The 16,221-nt window shown below is 38.9% G+C and overlaps 1 protein-coding gene across 1 annotated transcript in view; it reads right to left on the bottom strand.

Moving 5' to 3' along the window:
• Positions 1-16,221, bottom strand: part of FKBP15 (FKBP prolyl isomerase family member 15) — a 56,161-nt gene that overhangs the window by 12,988 nt on the left and 26,952 nt on the right. The window contains exons 10-19 of the mRNA XM_007449756.1: positions 16,076-16,218; positions 15,534-15,591; positions 11,231-11,338; positions 8,489-8,591; positions 7,898-8,004; positions 6,302-6,416; positions 4,808-4,917; positions 4,392-4,499; positions 3,780-3,874; positions 2,817-2,919 (exon numbers count right to left, since the gene is read on the bottom strand). Of these exons, the coding sequence (XP_007449818.1) occupies positions 2,817-2,919; positions 3,780-3,874; positions 4,392-4,499; positions 4,808-4,917; positions 6,302-6,416; positions 7,898-8,004; positions 8,489-8,591; positions 11,231-11,338; positions 15,534-15,591; positions 16,076-16,218 (1,050 nt within the window). The remainder of the gene's footprint in view (positions 1-2,816; positions 2,920-3,779; positions 3,875-4,391; positions 4,500-4,807; positions 4,918-6,301; positions 6,417-7,897; positions 8,005-8,488; positions 8,592-11,230; positions 11,339-15,533; positions 15,592-16,075; positions 16,219-16,221) is intronic.

Here is a 16,221-nt window from a genome sequence, read left to right as displayed (position 1 = left end):
TCTGACTCAGGAATGCCCTTGCAAAACTTTGTCCTTAGGAAATGCTATGCAAGAACACAAAAATTTTGCTACAAGGATGACTGATACAGCATTGTTTATAGTTGCCAAACAATGGAAACACAAAATAATTTTTAAAATGAGCTTAAGCAAATTGATATCTATCCTGTATGCAACTATTAAGAATAGTGTTATGAAAAAATACTCAGTGGCTTGGTATATAGTCACCACCTATTGTTAAATCTCACCAATCTGATACATGAGAAATGGTATTCCTGCCGTTTTCTAAGTTTCCTATAATGAACAAGCATTTTTTTTTTTTAACAAGAAAAGGGTACTTTAAATTTTAAATTGAATGCCTTTGATGGCAATCCACTTCTCAGGCTACAACTTCTCCCCAGCACTACTGTACTAATATTGGGTTGGCCAAAGAGTTCACTTGGAAACGAACTCTTTGGCCAACCCACAGTAGTACTATAAAGATCGGTCATGTGAGAGTAACTGCTTTGGGGGTTCTTTGAAGAACAGTGGTAATAAAAGAAGGGAACACTCCAACTTCTTTGACTGCTCAATGCATTTTATTATTATTATTATTTTTCAATGCATTTTAAATGGTGCTCTGTACTGGCCAAACAGGAGCTAAATATTCTCAAGTAACATCTGATGAAGTCAAAATGACTACCCTGGAAAACTGTCTACAGATATTGTTTATGAAGGGCGATGATGAAAATGATAATTAAAAGGATGGTCAATGAAAAGGAATGGTAAACAAATGACAAATACTACATTCATTTCACCTGAATTGATGTGCTCCTGTAAAAATAGGAGAAATCAGATGACAGGAAAGGCAGTGAGTGACTGCTCCGCTGGTTTTGATTTCTGGGCAGCAGTGTATTTACGGGGTTGGACCATCTCTCCTATACTATTACACTGCTACTACCATTACTCCTCCTATACCACTATACTTTACATGCATTCTTACTGCTGTCTACTTTCTTATTATCACTTGTCCCTTCTTAGGGTATTCACTGTGCCTACCTCAGTTTTAAACATTTATTCCAAAGCCTTAATCAGTTTTCTAGCTTACATTTAAAATCTGATATTTTGGCTCTCTTAAAGGTGGGGGAAATAAAACAAATTGTATACAAAATAAAAAGAAATAAGCTATGAATGAGAATCTGAGCGTACATTGGCAAAGTCTCTCCTTGACCACACTTCAAGTTAGGCTCCTCTAAGCCCGTGACCTTGTTCTCCCCTCTTGTCTTTGGCCGGACCAGCCCAGTTTTAGCAAGAATCCCTGCTAAGTCAGTTTAGAGTGAATCTCTACCCTTGATATCTGATCAAAGTTCTCCATCCCAACCTTTGCTGTCTAAGTCCTTGGCCTGTCGTTAGCAAGAATCCCCCTACCCAGGATGTCTCCTCTTAGTAATTTTCTATCCACTGACCCCCCCCCCACTCTGCTCCTTGGCTGTAAATCCCCCACTTGCCCTCTTGCCCTTAACTATATTTGGAGTTGAGCTCAACATTTCTTCCCTATTGCAATAGTCTTTTTATTTTATTTATTTTTTTGGCCACACCGTGTGGCTTGCGGGATCTCAGTTCCCCAACCAGGGATTGAACCCGGGCCACAGCAGTAAAAGTCCAGAATCCTAACCACTAAGCCACCAGGGAACTCCCATCTATTGCAACAGTCTTGAATAAAATCTTCCTTGTTTTAATAAGTGTCAGAATAAATTTTTTAGTAACATGCGACCTTTAGAGTGAGCTCTAAGATACTTATTTTTGCTGTTCAGCAGTCTTAGGTTTTCATCTGTTAAACTCAGAGGACAATGACAGTTTGGACTTCCTGGCAGAAGAGGAATTTTCACCTGCTGCAAGTAGAATCAAAGTTTTACTCAGTGTCCTGCCTCAACTGGCCTAACAGAAACTGAACTAACACAATGCTCAGAGGGCTTTGCGTCTATCGTGGCTCCAGAGTGCACCGTTATCAGAGGGAAGACCACTTGCATAGGGCCTTGCAGCAGCTAAGACCACTGGAGGGGATGAATTCCGGAGGAGAGGCAGTGGGGGTGGATGGTCACTCTCACCAAAGAACAAGCAGAGTGGAAAATCACTCAAAAGCTCTTATCTCAAGTTATAAAGTGCATTCCACTCAATTTTCATGTTTTCAAAAAAATTCAAATACAAAATATAAAACACTTCTTAAATCTGAGAAAATAGCAGATGAAAGGGTTGCGATGTCCCAGCTGATGAGGGGGAGCCCAAACAAGAAGGAACTCATTTCAGAAAAACAGTGTCACTGGAGCAAAGACAGAAAGAGCGGGGCTTCCAAAGCAGTCACCTCAACCCAAGACCCACAACAGTCTTCCTTCCTTATAGCTACTTCAGAAACAGGCCAAAATACCTAATTCTGAACTGACTGAAGTTAAACAGCAAAACTTTAAAATGCTTTGGCAGACAACAGATGAAGGAGCAAACTAAACAATCTCAAACTTCACAATAAATATTTGTTATGTGGCATAATAGAAATCGTCTGTTGATTTTTTCAGCAGAATAGGATTAGTTTCTAATAAACTGTATAATCCTCACCTTAACCAGATTACTAACATCAGTGATTGTTTTTGAGTCAACTTATTGTAACGCATTTATACAACAGAAATCTGGATGTTGGATATATTAAAAATCTGTTGGAAGATTTCTAGTTCTCTTCTCAATGATGGTAAAAATTCTGCTAAAAAGCAAACTGGTAAGGACGTACAGAGGACACTCCTTGGCTCCACACATCCTGACCTGGGCTTTTCTCTCCCCAGTTACTTTACCTTCTCTTGCTCAGCATGCAAAACTCTTGCCTGTGTGTTTTCTGTGGCAGTTTGAAGTGAGTTGTTCCTCTTCTCCATCATCAGGTTACTCTGCTCAACATACCTGTGAAATAAACAGGGAAAAAGAAAACATTTATCAAGCACTCAATGCATACCAGGTATAACCCAATGTATCAATACATTCGGTCATCAGAGCATTGCTCTATACCTTCATCAGGAACAATCTGAAAGCATTTTGTTTTCCGAAGATCTGCAGTAATCAAGTTTGGAGGCAGGAAGCTGGACCGGGATGAATTGCTTTGAATTTGCAGAATGAAGAGGAGAGGAATTTGAACATGTGTGGTGAGGGGAAATAAGAGAGGAAAGAGACAGGAGTATGAAGGCTACAAGGAGGAAGAAAAGAAAGCCACTCCCCTTCCCCCTTCCATGTGAGAGACAAGAGACACTGGAGAAGAGAAATATGGGAGGATGATATTTTAAAGAGAAATGCTGCTGTAACATGTTCCCCTGACCCCTCCCCACAAAAAAAATTTTCAGAAGGATCTAGAAAAATTATACAATGCTTGGGTTTTATGTGGAAATCAGTGAAGTTCTGGTTGATAAAATAAGAGTCAGCCCACACAGAAGAGACAAGAGGACAGCAGGAGTTTTCTAGGCACTAACACTGCTTTTACAGATGAGGAAACTAGAGCCAGTGGGAATAAATAAAACGCCCAAAGCCACACAACAAATGAGGAGCAGAGCCAGGATTCAAACGCAGGTGTGCATTACATCACAGCCTCCTGAGCCCTTTCTCCTGAAATCCGTTCAGTCAACAAGCAGTAATTCACATGACAGGCAGGAAACAGAAAAGAGCAGAAATACACATAAACTTCTGTAAACAAACATGCTTATTTAACCTGGGCATTTACAAACTAAACCCTTTTTTGTCCATCCTAGCCAGTGCCCCGTACCTGTCATTACCTCTGATTTCGTTCAATTAGTTCACTAATCTTGTCATTCTGTTCTTCTATCCGACTGCTCTTTTCAAGGATCTCTTGCTTCAATCTTTCATTTTCCTAATTCGAAATATATGATGTTTAAGTTTTTAAGAGAAAAGCACCAGATAAAAGGGAATCAACTTGAACTGACAGATGATACTATTACATATCTGAGAGAAAAATCTAGAACTTATGTCCACATAAATATAATACTTAAAACAATGTATCAAATTCTACCTGATGGATACAAATCACTACATCCAATAGACTAAATGTATAAATGGCTATAAAATGAAGTGGAGACTTTGGAATATGGTCAAAAAAGAAATATTTCCTTCTGATAATAGAGTGATAAGTCACTTGGCATAATTAAGCCATAATGGATTTTCCAGAATTTCCCAACTCCGTGTGGCAATTATCACATGCTCTTATTCCTGGAGTAGAGGTTTCAAACAGTAGTACATCTCCAGAGAGAGCAGCGGCAAGATCTCCAGGTTGAGTGCTCTGTTCTTTTTTTTTTTAAAATGATATACTTTTCTTTTATTAGTTATCTATTTTATACATATTAGAGTGCTCTGTTCTTGATCACTCTCACCTGAATAATTCGTTGTATGTTGCTCATAATCATGCTTGTTTCCATTGTCACCGACATGCTAGGAATGAGCAGGGAATTGCCAGTGCTACGTTTCTGTAACTCTTCAACCTACAAAAGGAGTGTCAGAAAGACTTTTCATGAAATTTTTAAAAGGAGAAATACAATTTACCCAAGGTCTGACTACTTTTTTGAGGGGGTTAATAAGTTTCTGAGACAATCTCCAATGTAAGCAGGAGTTTTCTTCTGCAAACTGGATCCCCAAATAAAACGACCCTTCTAGGGAAATAACTACTAACTACTATGAATACAGGAAACCAGGAAGAGTTTACCTATAGCCCTGGTTGCTCCCTGTTTGTATCCCCTCTTTATACCCCCACTTTCAACACAGCCCCTTAGTCATGAGATGACTCAGTCACCTTAGTCATGAGATGATCCATTTTATCAGCCACTTTGCTGACTGCCATTCGAATTTCAGTGTTATGTTGCCGGGCTTCAGTCATGAGAAATGAAGCCATGTCACCTGATCCTGAACAGACATTAGCCAAAAAGAAACTTATGAAACTGTAGCAGAGGATACTGTATGAAGAAAAGCCAACAGCTCTATCAGCAGAGGAAAGAAAGAAATGAACATTTCCAAATACTGGAAAATGCTGTAGGTGATTTACACTGTCAGGAGAAGATGGAGAGGGGTTAAAGGCAAAATGGCTCCAAAGCTAACAATAACCATCTATCCTCCTGCAAAATGCATCAAGTGATACAGTCTGGTTCAAGGGCACAAGTAGTGCACTAGCAACTCAGATTGCTTCTCCACTCACCCACCTGCATGCCAGGTATTAGACCAGGTACCAAGGATACAGCAAGGAATGAAACACGGTTCCTGCCCTTGGCAAGGTCAGTCTGGTGAGGAGACTCACGTGTAAACAGATCATTATAACAGAGTGTTGTAAGTGCAAAGAATGAACCATGTACGAGGTTACAAGGTACAAAAGAAGCACAGAGAAAAGCAAGATTAACTCTTTGGTGACACAGGTATACAGTTATGTCTCTGGAAGGAGAGGAGAGAGGGATGGTAACAGGAAGCCTCACAGAGATGACAGATTCACTGGTTTCCTAGATGGAGAAGGGCAGGGCTTCCAGACAAAGGATGCACCCAGGAAATCCTTACCACTCCAGGACCATAAATTTCATTGTGGGATATACTTGCTTCTTCCCACCACTGTCCTAATACCTAAAGTGATTACTATACAAAAGACAAGCTGCAGAACAAGAAGGCAGGATACCATCCCAGCTGTGTGCATTTTATTTTGCTTTGTTTTTTACACTAGGCAACCACACTTGTACATGTATACAAGATATCTGAAAAGTGACCATTTCCTAAGGTCAGGGGGGTTTAATGATGGAAAAAAGTAACTTCACTTCACACCTTTTTGTGTTGTTTGACCTTTTTATAAAAGTATATTCTTTTCAAAACTTTAAAATTTTAACAAAATAGCTTTCATCTGAGATACTGAACAGTCATCATGTTTTCTCCCAATTTCCTCCAATGTTTTACTCTTTTACTATTAGCTATGAACTCTACAGAGCAACTCTGAGAGAGGAATTAAAAAGGGCTGGCAGGAGAAAATGCAAGAAACAAAACACAGGAAGTGGCCATGAGGGTTTTTGTGGGGATGATGTAAATGTTCTAAAGCTGGATTATGGTGATAGTTGCTCAACTCTGTAAACATCCTAAAAAAACCCATTGAATTGTACACTTAAAACGAGTGAATTGCACGGTATGTAAGTCATACCTCAACTAACTTGTTTAAAAAAAAGAAAAGAAAAAAAGGGCAGAGATCTACTGGAGTCAAAATGAAAAAGGGATGGGAGGGAGGAAAGCACAGCAAGAGCAGAAGATGAGAAACTCCTACCTTGAAAATGAGGAGACTGAGAGAGCGGTGCGGGGTACAAGGGCCGAACAGGCTGCAACTGGGAAGCAACAGCTGGTGCCTGAGGATAAGCATAGGCTTGCATACCTGTATAGGGCTGAGAAAATGCCAAGTTACAGATGGCTTATAAAACAGTCACATCTCTCTTTTCTGCTTAATTTGTCTTGGATGGAATAAAGTAGATAAACTGGAAGTAGACTCAAACTTATTGAAGCTGGAGATGTATGAGACCAGGGTTTGGTATTGGGTAATAATTGCAGCAGGAGAGTCATGTATGTAATCCAGTGATGCCTGGTCACTAAAGTCATACCTAGAGAGTGAGGGAAGCATGTCTCAGGTCACTCCCCAGTCCTCTTGTGATGATTTAATTAAGCAGGAATTTATCCCCCGGCCATTGGGCCTATTGATGGTCTAAAAAAATTTTAAAACTAAGCAAACGACGCTTGGTTTCATTAAGGTAAAAGAAGAGGTGTTCACTGCGATTCCAAACGAAAGCCACCAGTTTCCAAAGGATGCCTCTCCCCTTCTAGATTGTGATGCTTATCTGTATGGCCAAGAGCTCTCATTTTCCTCTGAGCCTCAGCCACCTCAACTATAAAATGAAAATAATAATGCCATTTCTTAGGGTTGTTGTGTGGATTAAATCAAGCGATATATAGGTAAAATTCCTAATAGCTGGTAAGTAAGTGCCTGGAAGAGAATAAATGCTCAATAAACAGCAGCTATCATTTTAGTGATGATGGTTATTCTTCCTTGAATTAAGGAAATCCAGCTCATTTCCAGGGATTGGTATAACCACCCATCCATTACTAAAAAAGAATCTTAGTCTATAGGATATAACTCTCCATTAGGTCCATTCAGGAGTGGGGAGAGGGCCAGGTAGGACTTTTCTCAATTCTGATACACCGCTTCCTAATGGGGCATAGCTTGGCCACCATCACTCTGATCCCTCCATCAAGAATCACCAAGGAAGTGACGGTCTGTTACCATGGGGAGTTAAGTCTTAACCATCAAATGTGTCAGGGCAAAAGAAAGAGTCCACTGTCCGGGCAAACAGTCAGCAGAGGCAGACAGGCTGTTGCCACTGCCTTCTGTGAAAACAGAAAAAAACCTACTTTTAACAGCTCACTTTTGGAGGATAACTAGACAAAGAGTTCAGCTGTATTTTCATACAGCCTCCATCCATTGACCCTCCACCACAACCGTTCTGCTGAGTGGAGTGCAGAATCTTGGCCTATCAGCTGTTTGACAGAAGAGAACACAGAAGACTTGAATCTATAGCCCTCAATTAGACATGTGTGAAAAGGAAAACAAACAAACATTGCTTGGGCTTTTACTATGTGCCAGGCCTTGTGCCAGGTGCTTTGCTTGTTCTTGCACAAAATCTTTACAACCACCTATAAGGTAGGTAATCCTTTGCTTGTTTAGACATGAGAAAGTAGGGGTTCAAGAAGGAGAAAAATCATAAACTCTGTGAGGAACTGGTACAGTACAAATCGTGCAAGAAGAAGAAAAGAGAATGCCTAGAACCGTAATCAATTATAGCTTATAACTGATATGGTTTAAAAATGTTGTTACCTGAAAGGACTGGGCGTTTCCAGATACAGCTGAGTGGGAATCATGAGATGCAACTTGCATCAAGGCAGCAGACGGTGTTTGGAGCCCAGACACAGATGGCTGAGGTGCTAAGATAAAGCAAGAAGTTTTCACTGTTATCCATCCCTTGCTTCTTGGTACAAGTCTGGATTATCACCTTTCACAACACCACCCTTCAGACTTGACCACTTCTCTCATCTAGTCTCCTAAAATCAGCTCTACTGGAGTCTCAGCAATGGGCTAGTGGAAGGAAACTGGGCATGCTCAGGTGCACGTGACTCAGACCTTCAACACCATCAGCTGACAGAAAGTGCAGAATTACACACGGAGATGGCTCATTAGCTGAGTGCCAATTTCCAAAACTGACAATGCAACACAGCCAGAAGACACAGCAAGCAGACCAAATACATCTCCAGGTCTGAAAATGCCCTACCCAGGGACAAACTGACAAGTCTTATACTCTAGTTCAGTTCTCAATACTAAAACAATGCAGCCTAAAATTTTAAGGAACAATGATGACAACTTTGGTACCGACCCAATTCAAGGCCACAGAGCCTCAGAGAGGTTCCTTACCTTGTGAGGTCATCTGTGGTAGCACTGGATGGGCTGGCTGAAGAGAGGGCTGGATGGACGGAGTCACCATGGGCTGCCCAGCTCCTCGAAGAGCACTCACGTCCTGCAACAGCATGAGCGTTTTGGTTACTGTGTCTATGGGTCCTTAATTGAAGACTGAGGGTGACTGTCCACCCTAAACCTGCTTACAACCAGTGCTTTTAGGCAATGAAGAGGAAGGAAAGGCAAGCAGAAAGACAAGAGCTTAAGGTATGAGCTATGGGAAGAAAGCACTCTATTATATACTGGAGTAGGATCCCTTCTCCCTGTAAATTATATCAAATAATCATAGTTAATTTCCAGTATAAGTTGTTGATCTTATTTTGTCTGAAGCAGCTAAGAGTGACTGCTCCACATAATGTATCATTTTGCAAACCAGCAGCTAGCTACCTTCAGACTGACCTAGTCTGTTTCCACAGAATTGGGGCCTCTTACAAGGAAACCCAGGGAATAATGCAGCCTTTCTCTTCTGCCAAATAATATACACAGACCTCAAGGTACTCACAGAAAATCAGATAGAGTAGGATTCACTGTGCCTCATTACGATGCTGTTTTTGACAATATAGTTTTAGAGTGTTTTCCCCTCATTCTTTCTCTTCATAAAAGCAAAGCAATGTTGGTCCCTACTATAATTCTAAACAAAGTTAACATACAAACATCTTCCTGATTCATTCAAGGAAAAGAAAAACTTGAGGCACAATATACAGTGACTGTGATCTGCTATGCTACAGTTCAAGGGCTGAAATCTCTCTAACATTCTTTTACTTCAGAACTTCCTCTTGTTTCCCAATATTCTCAGAAATGTATTATGCATTTCTGGAAAAGCATCCCAGTTTTACATCATTACATAAATCAACCTAAATGTCTAACAACAGAGTAAAAGGAATCATGATAAATCAATGTAACAGAGCACTGGGTTATCTTTAAAGGTGATAAAGCTTTGTTTTATTTATTTACTTTTTTTATATTACTGATATTAACATAAATGTTCATGATATAACATTAAGTTAAAAAATCAGATTATGAAACAACATATAAAGAATGTCCTTTTTGTTAAATATGTTTCTTCTTTTTAATTTACATTACTCTACAATGAATAATTAGCACCTAAAAATTTTAATATTTTCTTATCCAAATTTCATTTCCAGAAACCAGATAAAAATCAATCCTATAACAGGTCCCAGAAATCCTATCTTCCTTTAAAATGTTAAATCTACACAGAGCTTTTCCATGAAGAAATAAAACAAAATTGTGGAAAAGAAAAAAGCCTATTTTGAAAATTTTTTTCCTCAAAAGCATCACGCTTGCTTTGTTTTACATCAATATCAAAGAATCCTAAAATTAGTCACTGTTAAGTGTTTCAATTCAGTTGAGAAAGAATTATTTTATTCAATAAGGAACTAACCAATGGGAAAAGAATTTAGTTGGAATTAAGTTACTTCTCACCATTCACCAAATTCCAGATGGGCTAAATATGAAATAATAGATATAAACATATAATAATAAATATTTTTAAAAGACATGTGATGTTTACAGTATCTGAAAGTGGGAAGGCTTTCTAAGCATAATGTCAAAAGCAAAAAACAAAGGGAAAAATTGGTAGAGCTGATTGCAATAAAATTTTTGAACTTCAAAAAAATCATGCTGGGCTTCCCTGGTGGCGCAGTGGTTGAGAGTCCACCTGCCAGTGCAGGGGACACGGGTTCGTGCCCTGGTCTGGGAAGATCCCACATGCCGTGGAGCGGCTAGGCCCGTGAGCCATGGCCGCTGAGCCTGCACGTCCGGAGCCTGTGCTCCGCAACAGGAGAGGCCACAACAGTGAGAGGCCCGCGTACCGCAAAAAAAACAAACAAACGAAAAAAATCATGCCACAGGGGACTTCCCTGGTGGTCCAGTGATGAAGAATCCGCCTTCCAATGCAGGGGACATGGGTTTGATCCCTGGTCGGGGAACTAAGATCCCACATGCCGTGGGTCAACTGAGCCAGTGCGCCCCAACTGCTGAGCTCGCACGCTCCAACTACTGAGCCTATGTGCTTTGGAACCCGCGCCACAACTAGAGAGAAGCCTGTGTGCTGCAATGAGATCCTGCATGCCACAACTAAGACCCAATGCAGTCAAAAAAAAATTAATTAAAAAAAAAATCATGCCACATACAAAGCCAAAAGATACAACAGTGGTTTTTTTTGGCTGCACCTCATGGCTTGTGGGATCTTAGTTCCCCAACCAGGGATTGAACCCGTACCCTTCGCAGTGACAGTGCTGAGTTCTAACCACTGGACTGCCAGGGAATTCCTACAACAGTGTGATCTCTTCATATTAAATTACATCAGTGGAAAAATCAACATTTCCCAAGAGAATCTAAATATTCAATCAACAAATATGAATTCATTCTTTTATGGGTCGGGCATCATGCTGCCTAAAGGCTGATGTTTGCTGACAACAGAGATTCTAGTAGAAAGCTAAATTAACTACTTAAAACTGCCCAGTTCTTGTGGCAGATATACAGAATTGCTTCCATTTCTCAGGGGAAGTGATAATTATAGCAGAAACACATGTACCAATACCAACCTGTATCATTTTGAATATAAGCTCTCTAAATAATGATTCTGGGTTAGAGGCAGAAAAAGCAATAATTTCAGTTAAAAGAACAGAAGACAGCAACATCTGCACTATTCATTCTAAGACAGCCAGTGGGACATACTTCAATTTCTGAATCATTGGAATCCAGCTGTGGTGGAAGAATGGGCAGCATGGGCTGGCCCATTTTAGCCATCCGAGAGATCAACTTGGCCTTGACTGTATCAGGATTCTAAAAAGAGAGGAAAGTCACAAAAATCACTATAATCAAGGTTCATTACCTTCAGTCAACTCTACGTCTTTTAGGCTCTTATATCAAATCTTTCAACAAGTCCCCCCTGCCTTATCTATTTGAAACTATCTTCTAGAAAATGAGAATTAAAGATTTCTTGCCTAGATGCATACATGGGTCACAATAACAGTAGGAAAAATAATTCCCTATATGTTGAAATGGACAAAGTGATTTCATCTGTATTCCTTCACTGCAATCAAGTCTCCCTACCAGGCATAAGTATTCTCATTTTACAGATAAAAAACTAAAGTATAGATTAAGGGAGGGAGGCATTTTAGATAACAGTAACCTCTCAAAAGCCCAAGAGCAACTCAGCAGATAAATATTCAGAAGAGATTTAGGGCAAAAAGAAAACAGGAGCTCTGTGTTCTAAATTCAGGTTCATTTAACACTGACTTGGCACTGATGACATACTAGTCCCTAAGCTAGACGCCTCTGTATGCATTAACTGGTTTAAAGTGCAGCCTTCAGAGCAGAGTGTATACTCCTAAGGGTGCACAAGATGATCTAATGAGTGTAAAAAGAAATGGCCATGACCTCTATTTTAAAATTATTTTTAAGCTACAGTAAACATCAGACATTAAACTTGTTTACAGGGATGGAGAGTACTTTATGTATATAATTTGTAAACAGACACATACTGAGAGTGTGTATCATTTTTTCTTAACTAATGGAGACACATAATCAAAAAAAGTTGGGTCTATCAAAAGAGGACTGGTTATATAAACCAATATTCACACAATGGAATCTTGTGATCTAAAGATTAAAAAAATGAGGACGCTTTCTATATACAAACATGGAAAGATACTATTATTATAAAAAGCAAGGTAGATAACATATATAATATGCTATTTTTTTGTGAAAGGAGGAAAATAAAATATACATTCCTATTTGCTTGCATCTGCATAAAGAAACATTGAATCCATAAGAAATTAATAAAAGCAGTTACCCAAGGTTGGGGATGAGATAAAATAGGGTACATTGGGGCAGGGGTAGGAATGAGTCTTCTCAATGTGTATCTTGTTATATTGTTTTGCTAACTGTGCCATATGAATGTAATTACCTATTCAAAACAAAAAATAAAAACTTAAATGTAAAAAGAACCAAAAGATGGTTAATTTTATATTATGTGAACTTTGCCTCAATTAAAAAACCAAAACTGTAAAAAAAGAAAAGAAAGAAAAAAGAAGGTTGGATAGCACTAGTCTACGAAAAGCTACTGAAGCTTAGGTGACAAAAGTAGCTGTGTCTCGAGACTACAAAAGAACTAATAGTGAACAATCGTTGTGGCTATTCAAAGATCTGAGGTTATAAACTGTTTTTATTTTCTTGATTCTCTGGCTTAACCTTCTGGGTTTAGATCACTTTTTACACATATCAGATCAATTATTTGCTTAATTAATTCCTGCTTTGGACTGAATATAAGCAAATAAACTAGTGTTGGAGAGAAATTAATCATCAATTTCACTCCACACAATTATCCTGTTTCCCAATGTGGCAGGTGAAAGCCACAGAGCTTTAGAACTTGAAGCACTTCAGCTATCATCTCATCCACATGCAGCAAACTCAGATGCCTTTACGGACCAGGCAGAGCAGCAGCAAACACAGTGTACATCTTCTAAAGGTCTTCAAATCCAAATTTTACTACAACAGTATGCTAGTCTTCTCATGTTACAGTTGGGGAAACACAGAGGCCCAGAAACCTGATAGAAGTCAACTAATTGGTGAATTAGTGTAGAAATCCTCTGAGAGAATGAAAGTATGAAGATATGTAGCATTAGCAGTAATTATGATAACAGAGCTAATGTTAATTGAGCTCTTACAATATGCCAGACACAATACTAAAAACTCCATAGGCATCACTTCATTTAAACCTCATAAAAATCTCGAGATTACTGAAGACAAGCTCTATGTAGGCTTTGAGCTTAGTGCTTTATAAACATATCACAGGAACACTTAGAGGGGCTGTGAGAATTATTTCCATTTTCTTGTTTTTTATTTATTTTTTAATAGATCTTTATTAGAGTATAATTGCTTCACAATACTGTGTTACTTTCTGTTGTACACCAAAGTGAATCAGCCATATGCATACATATGTCCCCACATCCCCTCCCTAGAGCCTCCCTCCCATCCTCCCTATCCCACCCCTCCAGGTCATGGCAAAGCACCGAGCTGATCTCGCTGTGCTATGCTTCTGCTTCTCACTAGCTAATTATTTTACATTTGGTAGTGTATATATGTCAATGTTACTCTCACTTTGCCCCAGCTTTCCCATCCCACCCTGTGTCCTCAAGTCCATTCTCTATGTCTACATCTTTATTCCTGCCCTGCAACTAGGTTCATCAGTACCATTTTTTTTTTTTAGTATATGCATTAGCATACGGTATCTGTTTTTCTCTTTCTGACTTACTTCACTCTGTATAACAGACTCTAGGTCCATCCACCTCACTACAAATAATTCAGTTTCCTTTCTTTTATGGCTGAGTAATATTCCATTGTATATATGTGCCACATCTTCTTTATCCATTCATCTGTTGACGGACACTTAGGTTGCTTCCGTGTCCTGGCTATTGTAAATAGAGCTGCAATGAACACTGTGGTACATGACTATTTTTGAATTATGGTTTTCTCAGGGTATATGCCCAGTAGTGGGATTGCTCGGTCATATGGTAGTTCTATCTTTAGTTTTTTAAGGAACCTCCATAGTGTTAACCACAGTGGTTGTATCAATTTAGATTCCCACCAACAGTGCAGGAGGGTTCCCTTTTCACCACACCCTTTCCAGCATTTACTGCTTCTAGAATTTTTGATAATGGCCATTCTGACCATCATGAGGTGATACCTCATTGTAGTTTTGATTTACATTTCTCTAATAATTAGTGATGTTGAGCATCTTTTAATGTGCCTCTTGGCCATCTGTATGTATTCCTTGGTAAAATGTCTATTTAGGTCTTCCGCCCATTTTTTAATTGTATTGTGTATGGTGTTACGTAGTGTTCTAATTTCATTCTTTTGCATGTAGCTGTCCAGTTTTCCCAGCACCACTTATTGAAGAGGCTGTCTGTCTTTTCTCCATTGTATGTTCTTGCCTCCTTTGTTGTAAATTAGGTGACCATATGTGCGTGGGTTTATCTCTGGGCATTCTATCCTGTACCACAGATCTATATTTGTTTTTGTGCCAGTACCATACTGTCTTGATTACTGTAGTTTTGTGGTATAGTTTTAAGTTAGGGAACCTGATTGCTCCAACTCCATTTTTCTTTCTCAAGATTGCTTTGGCTATTCGGGGTCTTTTGTGTTTCCATACGAATTGTAAAATTTTTTGTTCTAATTCTGTGAAGAATGCCATTGGTAGTTTGACAGGGATTGCACTGCATCTATATATTGCTTTGGGTAGTATAGTCATTTTCACCATATTGATTCTTCCAATCCAAGAACATGGTATATTTCTCCATCTGTTTATGTCATCTTTGATTTCTTTCATCAGTGTTTTATAGTTTTCTGAGTACAAGTCTTTTGCCTCCTTAGGCAGGTTTATTCCTAGGTATTTTATTCTTTTTGTTGCAATGGTAAATGGGAGTGTTTCCTTAATTTCTCTTTCTGACTTTTTGTTGTTGGTGTATAAGAATGCCAGAGATTTCTGTGCATTAATTCTGTATCCTGCAACCTTACCAAATTCATTGATTAGTTCTAGTAGTTTTCTGGTGGCATCTTTAGTATTTTCTATATATAGTATCATGTCATCTGCAAACAGTGACAATCTTACTTCTTCTTTTCCAGTTTGTATTCCTTTTACTTCTTTTTCTTCTCTGATTGCCATGGCTAGGACTTCCAAAACTATGTTGAATAAGAGTGGCGAGAGTGGACATATGAAGAAGCTGAAGACCAGAGAAGTCAGATAATTTCCTCAAAGCCACATGCTTATAAGAATAAAGATTTGAATCCAAGTCTGTCAATGCAGAAGCCCAAGCTAATTTATACTGACTCTCAAGTAAGGGAAAATGAATAAAGTAACCACTGATTTCTAGCCTAAATCAACATTTTTCAACATTTTTTTTTCTCTAACCTACTATACCCTAGGCAGATGAAACCCTTCTAGCCAACTGGGGATGAGGAGATAAACTCATATACTCACTGTATTTACTGTAAGCTGTTCACTGAGGGAGTTAGATTTGGAACGAAGAACTGACTCCCTGAAAGCAAATAAGACATATCCTGAGATTAAAAACAAAATCCACAATCACGAGTCTAGATTATACTGTATAAACAAATTGTTTTTTTAAATGTTTGCCAATTTAATCTCTGTAAAACAGAGTTTTAACTCTTCTTTAGTTTGTATAATTTCTGAAAGCTAGTGAAGATGGACAATTTTCCATTCAAATGCTTATTATTTACATTTCTTTCCTTGGATATATATTTTGTGTTTATGCCTTCTGCCCAATTGTCTTCCAGAGTTTGGCAGGTATTCTTTCATATCTAAGTTAGTGCTTTTATAGAGTATGAATATTAATCCTTTGTCAGAATATCTGATGCAATTACTTTCCCCATTTCCCTCATCCCATTTTTTCCCAATTATTTAAAATTATTTTAGTTTTCAACTATATCCCCATTTCTGAACCCCTCTAAGAATCATTTACATGGACAATAAAAGAGCTTTATACAACTCCAGTATCTTACCCTGATTTGAAAGGAACAGATGTGGACGGTGACACAACAGGATCAGCAGAGAGGCTGTCAGCACCAGGTATGGGTGAAGGGGCTGCAGAATCCCGGGAACTAACACTGTGCCCATCAGAGCCGGAATCTCTAGCAAATTTGACCTA

Source organism: Lipotes vexillifer, unplaced genomic scaffold (genome assembly GCF_000442215.2).
Source record: "Lipotes vexillifer unplaced genomic scaffold, Lipotes_vexillifer_v1.1 scaffold230, whole genome shotgun sequence".
NCBI lineage: Eukaryota > Metazoa > Chordata > Mammalia > Artiodactyla > Lipotidae > Lipotes > Lipotes vexillifer.
The sequence above is the reverse complement of the archived record's forward strand: the minus strand, read 5'-3'. Positions and strand labels throughout refer to the sequence as shown.